At 51.1% G+C, this 13,116-nt stretch overlaps 2 protein-coding genes across 2 annotated transcripts; one reads left to right on the top strand and one right to left on the bottom strand.

Moving 5' to 3' along the window:
• Window positions 1-1,536: 1,536 nt before the first annotated feature.
• Window positions 1,537-9,940, top strand: UBXN11 (UBX domain protein 11; the record flags this gene model as incomplete). The annotated part of the gene is made up of 11 exons (XM_010182316.1): window positions 1,537-1,637; window positions 2,400-2,454; window positions 3,478-3,554; window positions 4,040-4,154; window positions 5,370-5,587; window positions 5,773-5,850; window positions 7,064-7,184; window positions 8,050-8,153; window positions 8,395-8,462; window positions 9,171-9,317; window positions 9,775-9,940. Coding segments are annotated over 11 exons (1,250 nt in total), but the record flags the coding sequence as incomplete, so codon positions are not given.
• Window positions 9,941-12,298: 2,358 nt separating this feature from the next.
• On the bottom strand, window positions 12,299-12,891 carry SH3BGRL3 (SH3 domain binding glutamate-rich protein like 3; the record flags this gene model as incomplete). Its single annotated transcript, XM_010182315.1, has 2 exons — window positions 12,299-12,364; window positions 12,724-12,891. Coding segments are annotated over 2 exons (234 nt in total), but the record flags the coding sequence as incomplete, so codon positions are not given.
• Window positions 12,892-13,116: the final 225 nt, after the last annotated feature.

Below are 13,116 nucleotides of genomic sequence, written 5' to 3'. Positions count from 1 at the left end.
GGCGGGGGGGGCGCTGCCTCGCCCTCCACGTGACCAAGGCTGAGCCAATCGCAAGGGCCCCGCGTCGCCGTGGCAACCGCGGGTAAACAAGATGGCGGCGAGGCGCTGAGGGCAGGGGGAGTGATGCGCCAGCGGCGGCGGGGGGGGAACCCCCCTCCCCGAGGTTTGGGACCCCCACGACACCGTGAGGGACATCCCCCCACCCCCAGCACACACCGAGCTTGTCCTCACAGGGCACTCCCGGTGGTACCGGTGGCCGCCGCTATTTTGAGCCCCATTTTGGCAAGGATCCCTCAAAAAAGCTGAGCGTTACCGGCTCCTGCAGGGCTGACGGGCTCAGAAACGACACCAGCTCGTATGAAACTCCCCCAGTTCCTTGTCTGCTGCCTGCTGGTCAGCACTGGTCCCCAGCAGGGACCGCACAGATGAGCTGATGAGAAAAATGTACAATTTAGGCTTTTTTTGGACAGCCTTTTCAATTGCATTTTTAAAAATTTGCCCATCAGGCAAACCCTCCCAAATTAGTGCAACTATGCTTTATTTTGATGTATCATACCATGCTATTTTCACTAAAAGGGCAGAGGTGTTCATTGCCCCCACTGCTAAGGCTTTGCTCTCCATCCGATGTGTTTTGCAACGACTGCAGCTCTGTCTCTCCAACGTGTGTCCAAAATCAGATAAGTAACAGAAGGTTTCCACATCCTCAGCAAGCCTTAGAGCCTCAACTATTTTTACGGTACCATTTTAGGTCACATCCTTCCTACTGGGTCTTAGAGCAAAACCTCCCCACTCCTAACAAAGTTTGCTGCTTCTGTTAATCCCCGAGTATTGAGCTCTTTGTTCCAACAGCTCAATACCACAAGTTTTTGCCTCACAGGATGCTCTGTGTGAGTACCAGGGTCTTTTTCTGCTAGTCCCATTTTGTGCTCACTCTTCCCAGCCGCTGAGATTGTGCCCTCCCTTGGGTTCTGACTCGTAACTCATTAGTCTGAGAGCAATTATGGGAATGGACTGGACCACTCTGCTTTCTCTTGCCCTCTCTTTCCCTCAGCATAACCCCAATATTTCTTTTAACTGCTTTTGGAGAAGCCATATCCAAAACACTGACCTGTTTTCTCTCTTTCATGCTCTTCGTGCTGCCTCTCCAAAGATGACAGATCGTCTCCTAGGATAAGAACCCAGTGCAAGGCAGTGTCCCCTCTGGCTCAAGGGGGACTGAAAACAACATGCAGGGTAAAGTCCCTCAATGCTTAGGGGGTTCTGGGCCATGACAAGTTCTCAGTGACAGTTTGGTGGATTCAATATCCCCAGCCATGGCTAATTCCTGTGGTCCCTCTCACAAACACAGCGTGCTGTTGGTGACAGAGCTGTCTCCCTACCAGTCAGGAGCCAAGGGATTTCTACCCAAAGTGTACCCATGTCCTTACCTGCTGTGGCAGAGCAGGAGCCCCTGTGTGGGGTTCCCCAATGGCACTGATGAGCCTCCAATACCAATCACCGTTTGAGAGAGGTAACGCACTGTGTTGGTGCTTTCAGGTGCAGCTTGCGCCGACACGGAGCTCAAGTCCTCCACGACGCAAAAAATTGCTCTGTTGGAACAAAAAATAGAGGAACAAGCACAAGAAATCCAACTGAAGGTAAAATCCTGCCCCTTATCGAAGCTGTCCTGTACATTGCTTTGACAGCTGAAGCCACGGTAGCATTGCCCCTGCTCAGACCCAGTTTGGGCTGAAACAAGTCAATCTGCAGCCTGCTCTGTTAATTAGGCAAACAAGCCTTTGCAAAGCAACAGGGTAATTGTATCAGTCCTTGGGGTGGGAGAATGGACAGTCCCTGCTGGGACTTCTTAAAGTAATAACACTCAGCACCCTGACACCAGTATCATTAGCAGTTTGGCTTCCTTTTTTGTTTCTCCCTTTTGCTTTCTGGTACAAGCTCCTACAGCAGAGCTATCCTGCAGCAGACCTCTTTGCATTACTACAGGTTAGAATAAACAGGGTTTTTTAGTTTTATTTAATTCTATTTTAAGGAGATGGCCGCAGAGATGCTGCTGTTGTTCCTGTGCTGCAGGTCAGAGCACGAGCTGTGCCTGAGCAGGAAGCACAGGGGCAGGAGTCTGTGTTTGCCTACGGCTCTTGTGCAGATGGAGGAGAAGGAGATAGGTCAGTGTGTCCCTCACTTATTCTTGGAGCAGTGTATTTATATCCCACACCTCTTTTGAGTCTAATTAAGGTCTCTGTGAGGTGATGCAGCCTTTCTAACCCTTATTTTTGCCTCTGAGTGGGATGAGAGTACGTGCACCAGTGATTCACCTAGCCAGGACTAATTGTGTGAACTGTGCCTCTCGCTCCTGGAGGCCAAGGAACTAAACGAGGTCGTTATTTGTTCTGGTCCTGAAGGACAGGAAGATTGCTGAGCTTGAAGAGGAGGTGAAGACTCTTCAGAAAGGAGAAGGTAAAAATCGTTCTGTCCTTGACACCTTGCTCCTACCTGCAGGAGAGCTACAGAGCTGCTGGTGCTGCAACAGAGCAGGCTCAGAGACCTCTCTGAGCCATCCTTGCAAGCCCAAGAGCCTCCTCGGTGCGTGGTATCAGTTACACACACGTGGTGCCGTTTGCCAAAGCAGCTCCGCAGTTTGTACTTGCATCTATGACTCTGCTTTTCTGGCACAGTGCAAAACATTATTTCCTGACCTATTTTTTTTCTCTGGGTTATAAAGTTTCCATGAGCGTAGAACCAACCACACAAATACCTGAGGACGGTCAGAAAAACAGGATGACAAATACTGCAGAGTTCAGAAAGGCTGGAAAAACAGAGCTAACTCACAGCTAAAAGAAACCAAAAATCTACTTGGATTCTCGAACAGTATTACAGGTCCAGGCTCACTTGTCCTGTCAGGCAGCCTAACTCTAAATTAAACCCAGCTTTGGGTGAGTCATGAAGGTCTTTCCCCCTGCCTTGGAATCCAGCAGCTCTCCAGCTGAGCCCAGACACATTTCCTACAATGGCTGAGCTGCCTTGTTAGCACAACACTGCGGTAAGTTCTCCATTTCCTGAGCAGAGAACAAGAATATGCCTGTCAAACCACAAGTGTGTTTTGTGCCTCATCGTGCATTGTTCTTGCCATTCAGCCTGGCTTTCTGGATCCAGCTTCAGCAGACACCTGCTCATTTTCTTAATAGGTCCCTTAAGACTGAGTAAGCCAAGCAATTGTCATTGTATAATTGCAAACAGCAGCTCACATCAGCTTCCCACAGCGTAAAACTTCACCATATCGTTCACAACTGCCTTTTAGTCCGTCAGCTTCTTTAACAAACTGCTACAGGTTGAATTGTCAAGGACCAGCATGCAGAGGTCATGGTTGCAGGGGCTCACATTCACTGACAGAACAGGCTGTGGAACGTGCGCTGTGTGACACAGGTTATCTGCAGCTCTTCTTTAGGGCTGTACATAGCAAAACCACATCTTCCCTTTCAGATGCTCCTTCCTCACCCACAGCAGAGGAACTGGAGATGAGGTGCCTTCAGCTGCAGACACAGGTCTGGGAGATGGAGGTGAGACACCAGCTCCACTTGCCCTAAGCCATCTGCACCTTTGGTTGGAGATCATTGCAGTCCCAGGCTGCTTGGTCTTTTTCAAGCTGCTGCTTTGATCATCACAATTCTTCACCTCACTCCTCTGAAAAGAAAGAACAGGTCGGATTTGAGCTGCAGGGCAGTAAGAGGGGTTTTTTAAATACACAAACATTTGTGCCTCCTGCAAGCCTCTTCATTTTGATTTCTAGGACTGTAGTAATAGCATTTGCAGCTACTACTTGGGAGATTACTGTCACTACAGATATTTTCATTCTCCCTTTTACCTACTACTGTAATACAGCTGCTGCTACTACCCCACCAGTGAGTTTGTCCACTTGCCCCTAGACCAACCTCTTTCACCTCCCTTTCTGTTTCTCGTGCTGACATCTGACCACTTTCAGGCTTCCATTTCTAGTTTACCGAAGCTCTGGTCTACAGCTCTGACCTGTACTTTCCTCTCACAGCGGTTTCTAAATGACTATGGACTGATCTGGGTTGGAGAGAGACACGAACAGCTGGAGGATTTAGAATCACTCGAGGATAAAGAAGATCTGTCAGCAAAAAGCCTCTGGAAGCCAGGTAAAGCACCACCACTCTTTGCTGAAGCAGCTGTCAGCTCCTGCTGCATCCTTAGAGAAGGTAGGGTGCTCCCCAGGGCAGATAAGGAAAGACAAGGAGAAAGGAAAACTAAGGAGAGAACCCGATGGCTCAGCCATTTGCAAGGATACCCTGGCAGCAGCTGCTTCCCGAAGAGCTCACATAGCCTAAACCTTTGAAACTGGATTGCTCCAATAATATTGACGTAAAATGGGTGGAAAATGGAATCAGATGCTTTGTGTACATAGTAGCTGTAGTAACTTACCCACATTGCCTGGCTCCGTCAGAGAGTATTGTTTGCCTTTCCTCCCAACCACCACGTGAGCTGTTTAATTGAGACCTGATTGTGCTGTATGGGGTCCAAGCATATTTGGCAATGGCTTCTTAGGAAGTGGTAACAGAGAAAGAAAAGAATAATACTTGGGCTGTACAGCCAATGCTGCTTCCTAACCCCCATGCAAATGTTAACTACCTAAAGCCTTCCCTCCCTTACACGCAGGAGGGGAGAAGACAGGGGAAGCAGTAGAAATAATGGCATTGTTTTCAGGTCACTTTATACTTTTGAAGGGATGTTTACCTCACCGTCCTTTATCAAATGGTGAAAAAGCAGAACAGAAAATACCGAAGGCTGTATCCTCTGCCTACACCTCTTCTTTCATTTCCTCTTCTGATTTCAGTCTTGTCTCATCACAACTCTTTCACTGCTCACCCTAGCACCCTCCTCAAGCACCCAGCAAGAGCGAGCGATCTGCTGCTGGCGAGGAGCTGGCCCCCGGCTCCGTTTACACTGGCATTTCTTCAGCAAGTCCGCCCTGATCCACTTATCCAACCTGCTTAATCCAACTAGTTAAGTTCCTCACTCAGTGCATTTTACAGCACCGCATCAATGAGCAACACAACGCTTCTGGAATGACAACCACAGACCAGGAGCTGAGTGCGGTCTCTAAAGAGGCGGCTGCATCTGGAGCTGTCAGCTCCTCGTAGCAAGAGGAGCGTTTCCCTGCTGCCCTGCCCTTGTGGTTTCACACACACCCATGTCAACCTGGCTGCGCTGCACCGCAGCAGCCGTCTTGCATCACACGTTGCAAAAAAGCATGGCGAGGCAGCACAGCCCCAAAAAGTTAGGCTGCGAATGCATCTCAAATTCACACAGAGGCGAAAGCTGCTTCCCTTGTAACTCTGATCCCTCTGCCACAGGTGAAGCAGTTGTTTCCAAACACCAGATCGATTTCGATTTAATCCTGGAAAACGTGAAGTATTTGAATGTGCTGGCTGGAGAAGGCACTTCCCAAATCGAGCACACTCGGGGGGGTGCTCGGCTGAGGCAGCCAGAACCCCTCGCTCTTACGCTGTATCAGAATGGGATCATCATGTTCAACGGAGCCTTTCGGCCCTACGAGGACCCATCCACGCAGGTATGGAAAGGGCTGTGGAGGAATCAGGTTTAGAGCCATCCTGCTCTGGCTCACTAAGCCTCAGGAAAGGGATTGTAAAGGAATAGGCAATAACAGCACAAATCGGTGCGGCCCAGAAGGAATATGTTGGTCATGAGATAAACAGGAAGTCTGAGGCATGACCATGAGCTCTTATTTCGTTTCAGCAATGCCTGCAGGATATTATGGATGGCTATTTCCCCTCAGAGTTGCAGATGTGCTACCCAGACGGCGTCCCTTTGCAGGTAAGCAGTGCAAAACCCTCTTTATCAGTTTTGGATGAAATGGCTCTCTTGCTTCCCCAAAAAAGAAAAGGAGTTAAGGTTTTTTTCACCAATCTGCTGGATGCTCCCCACAGCAAATTCAGTTTGAGGCTTCTGAACACAGCACGCATGCAGCTTAATTCTGTGCACGAGTGTCTCGGGGAGAGGGCGGCTGGGAGCGCACCTGCTAGAGCCGTTACAGGAAATAAAGCGAGCGTTTCGGCATCAGGACTGAATGGTTTCTGTGCCTCGGTCAATCTTGGCTTGGAACGAGACTTCTAAGAGCACAGCAGGCTTTGTAGAAGAGGAGTAGTACGTGCAGTATCTGAGGAGCTGTGTAACAAAAAGAGGAAAACAAAGTAATTGTTTTAAAAACAGCTGAACAAGTATCTCTCGAGGAGGATGTCGGGAGAGTTTGTTGTGCTGCGATTTAAATGGATTTGGCCACCTGAGGTTCTTCTGGGCCCCATTTTTTGATTTCTCAGAAGTGGCAAAAAGCCAAGGCCACATTTGCAGGCAGAGAGCCTCCAAGGACTCGAATCTAGGTCTTCAAATGCACCCAAACCAGAAGCAGGCACAACCAGAGGGGTGCACCTACCCACTGCCATGAGGAAAGCAGGACACAACTGCACAGCAGGGATGAGGTCAGGGCAGAGCAAGCTGGTAGAGGTGGAAGAAGGAGGATTGTGCAAGGCTCTTGGGGCTGTGGTTCCCTGTAATTCATGCATAGCTGGCCACATCTGGAAGCCACGGGACAATTCAGTAATCTGGGGTAAATACAGACACAGAGCACATCCCTCTGAGATATGCACAGCCAGTGTAAGAGGAGCATAAGTGGAACCCAGACAGAGAGACAGACCCTATTTATGCAGCTTTGTCCACTGCTGGGGGCCTTGGGGTAGCACATTTCTTACCACTCGTGGAAGTGCCTGCTGAGGTGGATGAACAAACTGTCCTGTGGTTGAGGTGCACCATCCCAGAGACTTGAGGGATCTCTTCTTAGACAGCCTATAGGAGCTGAAAATACATTTCACCGAGTTTGGACAGCTGGAGCAGCTTCCAAAGCAGTTCTCTCAGTTTAATTTGGGGTTTACAGCTCTTGGTTGTCATTGCTGTGGTTTATTGTGCTCTGATGCAGTGAGAGCAAGCTTGTGCAACACTCATTTGTTTACAGCAGTCAGCCTTCGTTCAACAGGTCAGCGACAGAAGGGATGTGGTATTTCAGGAGAGACACCTTCCAGGGAGTTTTCCTGGCCGTGGCCAAGTGGTTGGCCATTCAAAATCAAGTGAGGTGCAGGAAGCCACCAAGATCTCAGGTAAATCCTTAAACCTACCTCAAAAATGCAGCTAATTCCCAAAGACGAGAGTCAAAGTTTTACCAGGGCAGTCCAGCCAGCGGGAGGGGAATGTGTAGGGTCTCAGCGAGGAAGGCAACACTTCTGGGTCAGAGCCCTGCACTTGTAGCTCCAGGCTGTGGAAGTGATACCCGTCAGGGTTGGAAAGTCCAATGCAGTCAGTTGTATAGGCAGAAAATAGTGGGTTTGTGCATGCATAACTGAATAACCCCAACACGTGCATTACCCATCAGCAACATCTTCCTATTTATATAAAACCGTACTACTTGCTCGTTCATCTCAAGGCCATTCATGAACAGAAGCTGTGCTAGATGTTTCCTTTATCCAAGGAGTAAAAAAAAAACCCGTTCCTATTTATATAAAACCGTACTACTTGCTCATTCATCTCAAGGCCATTCGCGAACAGAAGCTGTGCTAGATGTTTCCTTTAGCCAAGGAGTAAAAAAAAAAACCCCATAATTGCCACAGAAAAAGGAATGGACACCTACAATAATTTCCCAAGCCTGTAAAAACTGTCGTCGTTTCAGTTTTTCCAGCTCACAGCAGGGCTAACCAGGTTTTTACCTCGACACGTGCATCCCAGCTGTGCGCTGAACAGCCTGCACGGTTGCTCACTGTTGATGTTGAAAATCAAACATTTCGTGGGCTAGAAAGTGGGACAAGCTTCAACAGGGGAGACCGAGATCCACTCTCAGCCTAGCCAGGGGAGGTTAGAGCTCTCCCTGTCGGCTGTTGCGCTCTCATTTCACCAAAATTGGCCTATTCTGGGGGAAAATTGCTTGTCAGAAAGGTTACACATGGACACCTCTCCCTTCTGCACTGGCAGGTCCCAAAGTCTCCATGGAGCAGTTTCTTCACAAGCTCTCCAAGCCCTCCAAACACAAAGGAGAAGCGATTGGTGCCCAAGGTTCAGCCAGAGCAGCACAACAGGTAGGAACAGACCCCCCAGACACCCACAGCACCAGGCCAGCAGTGAATTCTCTGGGCTCAGCGCCCTGCCCAGCACCAACACCCGCTCCCTGGGCCTCTCTGGGCTCTGCACAACGTCCTCCTCCCAGAGAGGCCCCACCAGAGCACACGTGGCACTTTGGCACCTGCTCCCCAGCTTTCCTGGCCCTGGCTGCTCTGTGGCAGAGCGGGCAGTGGTGATGCTCACCTGGTTCGGTTTCAGGGCTCTGATGGGGCACGGAGCAGCAAAGAGATCCTGGTGGAGCCACCCGGGCTGTCTGCCCTGGAAAGGTACAGGCACAGCACCTCCATCTCTGCTCTGTCAGGCTCTCATCTTCCTCCTGTTTCACCACTGTGGGGTTATTTCAGTGGTTTTCAGTTAAGGAAGTAAATGGACTTGCCCTTTTATCTTATACCTTAGAAATTATTAGGGGGGAAAAAAAAGACCAGGTTTGGTCTTTTGGGAAGACCACTGAATTGTTCATGGTGAATCTCCCATCTTTTACATCTCTAACAAAAGCTTACTTACTTATTGCTGTGAAATACTTTTCCCTTTTTTTTTAACAAACCAAGGCCTAAGAATTTGAAGCCATCTAAAAAACTGTCTGTGGTCATGTTAAATGGAAGAATCCCTCCAGGAAACTGAGCCCCATGCGGGAGGTCACACTAACACTTTTCCACTCAGAGTCTTCTGGCAAGACAAGACCCAAATAGATAATGAACAAAACCCCAAGCAGATTATTTTTAATCAAAAAAGTAGGGCAAAGTACTTACCAGACAGCCCTGATCTAAAATGAAAAAGCTAAAAAAGGTCAGAACCTTCTTTCCAAGGCACCATTTAAGCAGGGAAAGCAAAGCACTAGTTTGGTCCATGGGTCGGTCTGCTCACCCACAGTCAGATGGGGTCTTGTTCATCTCAAGGACATTCCCAAACATGAAACACCTCCCTGGCAGCCCAGGGCCCTCACTCCTCAGCTGATGAGGTTTTCTAACCTCCAGGGTGAAGACAGCAGAAGAGGCTGAAGCTTCTGCCCCTGATGTCTGCACTCTCCGCATCAAATCTGAGAGCGGGGAGCAGACGTACATCGTAAAGATGCTGTTCACAGAGACCATAGGGGACCTGCGCCAACACCTTGCCCGTATCAGGTAGGCCTAGGGCTTCCTCCCCTCATTCCCTACCCAGCTCCAACAAGCCCCAGGGAAGGTTTTTGCCTGCTGAAAGGCCCTGGAGCTCTGTGCTGCAGCCTGAGCTGAGCAGGGCTGGGGGTGACAGTCCCAGCCCCAGGAGCTGCTGGGAACCCTTTAGCTCCTCCTTACACCAGAGATGTCCCACTTCTGTTGTGGGCCATAGCTCTGGCCACGATGAGCTCACTGCTGTGGGGATGCAGGAGCTTCCTTCCCCACAGCAGCTGTGCAGCCTGGATCAGCTGCTCTGTGCCTGGCTGTTCGCAGTTTGGGCAGGGAGCCCTTTTTTCTGCTCAGCCCGTGCTTGTGAAACAGTCTCTCCCTCTGCTCTTACACAACCACAGCTGGATCGGCCACAGCATCTCAGCAAAACCTTGGGGATCCTGTGCATAGGAAAGACTGTGCTGTTTTTTCCTAGGGGTGGAGACTCCGACTCGTATGAGATCATCAGTACCTTTCCCCAGAGAGTGTACGTGGACAACGCCAGGAGCCTGCAGGAATGTGGCCTGATCCCCAATGCCTCCTTGCTGCTGCGGAGAAGAGACCCCTCCCAGGGAGAGGGGACAGGGCTGCAAACAGCTTAACAGCTCCTTAAGAGCTGCTCCCCCCAAGCTCTGCAGGAGGAATGAGCTGCCTTGCACCGTGAGCTGTGTTACAACCTCCCCAGACTGGGAAGATAGCAAGGGGTTGTCTTTCCAGATTTAGTTTCACTGCACCATTACCAGGGTTGGAAAGAAGAGCTGGGAGGCAGCGGTTTGGCCTCTCCCTTCAGCAGAGGGTGCCAGGCCCAGGCAGATGCTTTTCCCCAGGACAGGTGGGCTCCTGACACGCGGGCATTTTCTGTCAGCTCAGACCCAAGGCCTGGTTTCTCACCTCTGCTGAAGGTTACACGGGCTGCTCCCTGCCCAGGGGTGGCCACCAGCTTTACACTGGTACCAAGCAGTTGTCAGCTGGGCTCTGGGATTCTCTGTAGCAGCAGGACAAACAGCCAGGGTCAGTTTGCTTTTCCCCATAGATTTCAACTGCACTTACTCCACAAGAGAAACAAGCTCAGTTTATGGTCCCCAGTGAAGCTAAACCAAAAGGCCCTGAGCCATCGCAATGCTGGGACTGAGCCAGACCCATCTCAGCCTGGAGCTCCTGCTACTGGGTTTCCTATACATGAACAACCCCTGCCCTTGGACAGCCCCCAGCACCAGCGGGGCCCAGGCTCACAGCCCCAAGCTGCCAGCCCTCCTCCCTCCCTCGACGGGGAGCTGGATGCTGCAACAGGACACCGTGTCATTGGAGAAGAGCATAATCCCTTCGGTGCTTCTCCACTGAACCCTCCATAAAGCATCTTCCTCCCTCTCCCATGGGCTGGATCCACGCTTTGCGGCCCCTTTCTCCAGCACATTCTTCCTGTTTGAGCTGTGACAAGCTCCCACTTGACTCCAGCTCACAGCACTCCCACTTGTGCAAGGCAGCACCTTCTGGCAGGTTCCCTTTTAGCAGGGGCCCAGCCCTCATTAAAGGCTCCCAATAAAACCATTTAAGTGGCAGTTTCCACTTCCATTAAGATGTGAAAGGCGCAGTTGCCGTGGAAGGGGCAGGATGCCCAGAGCTGGACCCTGCACAACTCCAATGCAGGAAGCACCACTCAAACCAGCCACTTCCACAGGCTCCCCCCAACCAGTGACTCAGTCCCCGCAGCTCTCACTCAGTTTCCTCCTTTTTTCCTTCTACAGCAGATACAGGAGTGTACAGGGGACCCTCTCATAGGGCAGCCTTTTCCTCTGACCCTCAATATCCCAATCCAGGTAATCTTGGTGCCAGGGTTTGTTTTTGCTCACGTGTCTGGCTGAAGCTGGCCCTCCCTGGGCTGCCGTTCTTACCACGCAGAGAGGAGTGCTCCAGAGAGGTACCTGTCACTACCACGCTCTGGGATATTCAGGCAAGTCCTGCAGCAGCAATCTAAGGTGTTAAGATCTGTGTGTCAGGCTGCAGCAGCGAGTACAACTGACTCAGCTTCTCTGAGCCGGAAATGACTCAGAATCGTTACGTAGGGTGACGTTAACCTGTAGTCAAAATAAAATCAAATTTAAAAGAAACCCACGAGTACCGACGTGAAAGGTACAGTAACATTTAATAGCATCTCGGAAGACAACACTGGTTATAAACTCGCTTTTTGGCAGGAAAATAAAATGCACTTGGTCCGGGTTGCAAAAAAAAGCCAACTCAAAGAGGAAAGATGAGAGAGCTGGAGCATCAGCTGCTCTGGGGCAGCCCTGAGCCTTTAACACTCACAAGGGAGCCCCGGCACCGCAGCGCAGGGCAGACGGAGCAGTGTGGGTCCCACTTCCCGGCCCATCCATCCCCCCAGGCAGCCGCCCAGTGACACAGCCTTTGCCCCCAGCCTTCTCAGCGGTGGGTGGTCAGACCCCAGCTTTGTGCAGTATTTTTGCATTAAATTAAAACAAACAAAAATCAACTTAGGTGCCATTATCTCTGCAGTCGAGATTAAAAAAAAAGAAAGGAAGAGGAAGTGAGGCAGCAGGATTTACAATTTTAACAGCAACTGGGAGAAGTAGGAAGTAACATGCAACCCTAAGCCCTTCCCTCCTAGAGCAGAAGCTCTCCCTGCAGAGGAGAGGGCTGACGGGCGGCTGCACTTCACACAACCCCAGAGGCTTTGCTGTTTACAGAGGCACTGGAAGCTGCGGTGTGAGCCAGGCCCAGCTTTGTTCAGAGGCCATGCGCAGCGAGCGTCAGACTTTCTTTGGATCCCTCTGAGATGATTATCAGGGTTAGGCAGGAGGGAATCGGAGGCAGCTGCAATGAGTAGTTTTGGTCATGGGTTTTCCTGTGCCAGGACAGCGCTGACAACCTGGAAGTGAAGGTGGTCGGAGATGAGGGTGCTCAGGAATGCAGGTAGAGTCCAGGACAGGAAGGGAGCCCAGGGCTCAGGCCAGCTTCAGGAACTCCTGCAGGGTGTTTTGCTCCACCGCTTCCACAAAGAGCTCGTAGTCCTGCAGGGAAAAGCCACACGGTTGCTCACATGGCAAGAGTGAGCCGCACACTCCCAATGGTCAGGCACACACAACACACCCTGGGTCACAACACGGTGACAACCACACAGAGGATGAAGTGGGGATGGACCTGCACAGCACAGCCCCGCTGCCCGTGGTCCCTCAGAGTCTCCCTGCCTGGGTCTCATTTTCCACAAGCCACCGTGCTCCAAATGCCCATTGACCCTGGCAGCGCCTCGTCCGTGCACATCACAAGAAACACCTTTTAAAAGGCATCTTGACCTCATTTGTAGCAAAACCAAAGGGATAGGATTACTGCCCACCGCCCACTCTCCACAGTGCTTATCCCCAAGTCTTACCCCGCAGTAGTGGTCCCCGTTGACGATCTGGGGCGGGATGGCTTTGGGGTTGCCTGCCTTCGCCCTCATCTCCTCCCGGAGAGCGTTGTCCTGGGAGATATCCACCAGCTCGTACTTGATGTTTTTCCCATCGAGGATTCGGGTTACTTCGCTCTGTTGGGATTTGATCTGGAACCCGGGCGGGAAAGGCAGGTTATGGGGAGCTGGATGGGAGCCCGAAGGGCGGGCACACCCCCCGGTGTGCCAGCCACGCTCAGCACAGCGCTCACAGAGCCACTGCTCCTTCTGGACCACTGGTCAGACCCCACTGGGCCACCGGGGCCCCCACCCAACACGGTGATATGGATTCGGGGGGAGGAAGAAGGGGATGAGGCACCGTGAGCAGGGGATGAG

This window comes from Mesitornis unicolor, unplaced genomic scaffold (genome assembly GCF_000695765.1).
Source record: "Mesitornis unicolor isolate BGI_N332 unplaced genomic scaffold, ASM69576v1 scaffold10534, whole genome shotgun sequence".
Lineage (NCBI taxonomy): Eukaryota > Metazoa > Chordata > Aves > Mesitornithiformes > Mesitornithidae > Mesitornis > Mesitornis unicolor.
The sequence above is the reverse complement of the archived record's forward strand: the minus strand, read 5'-3'. Positions and strand labels throughout refer to the sequence as shown.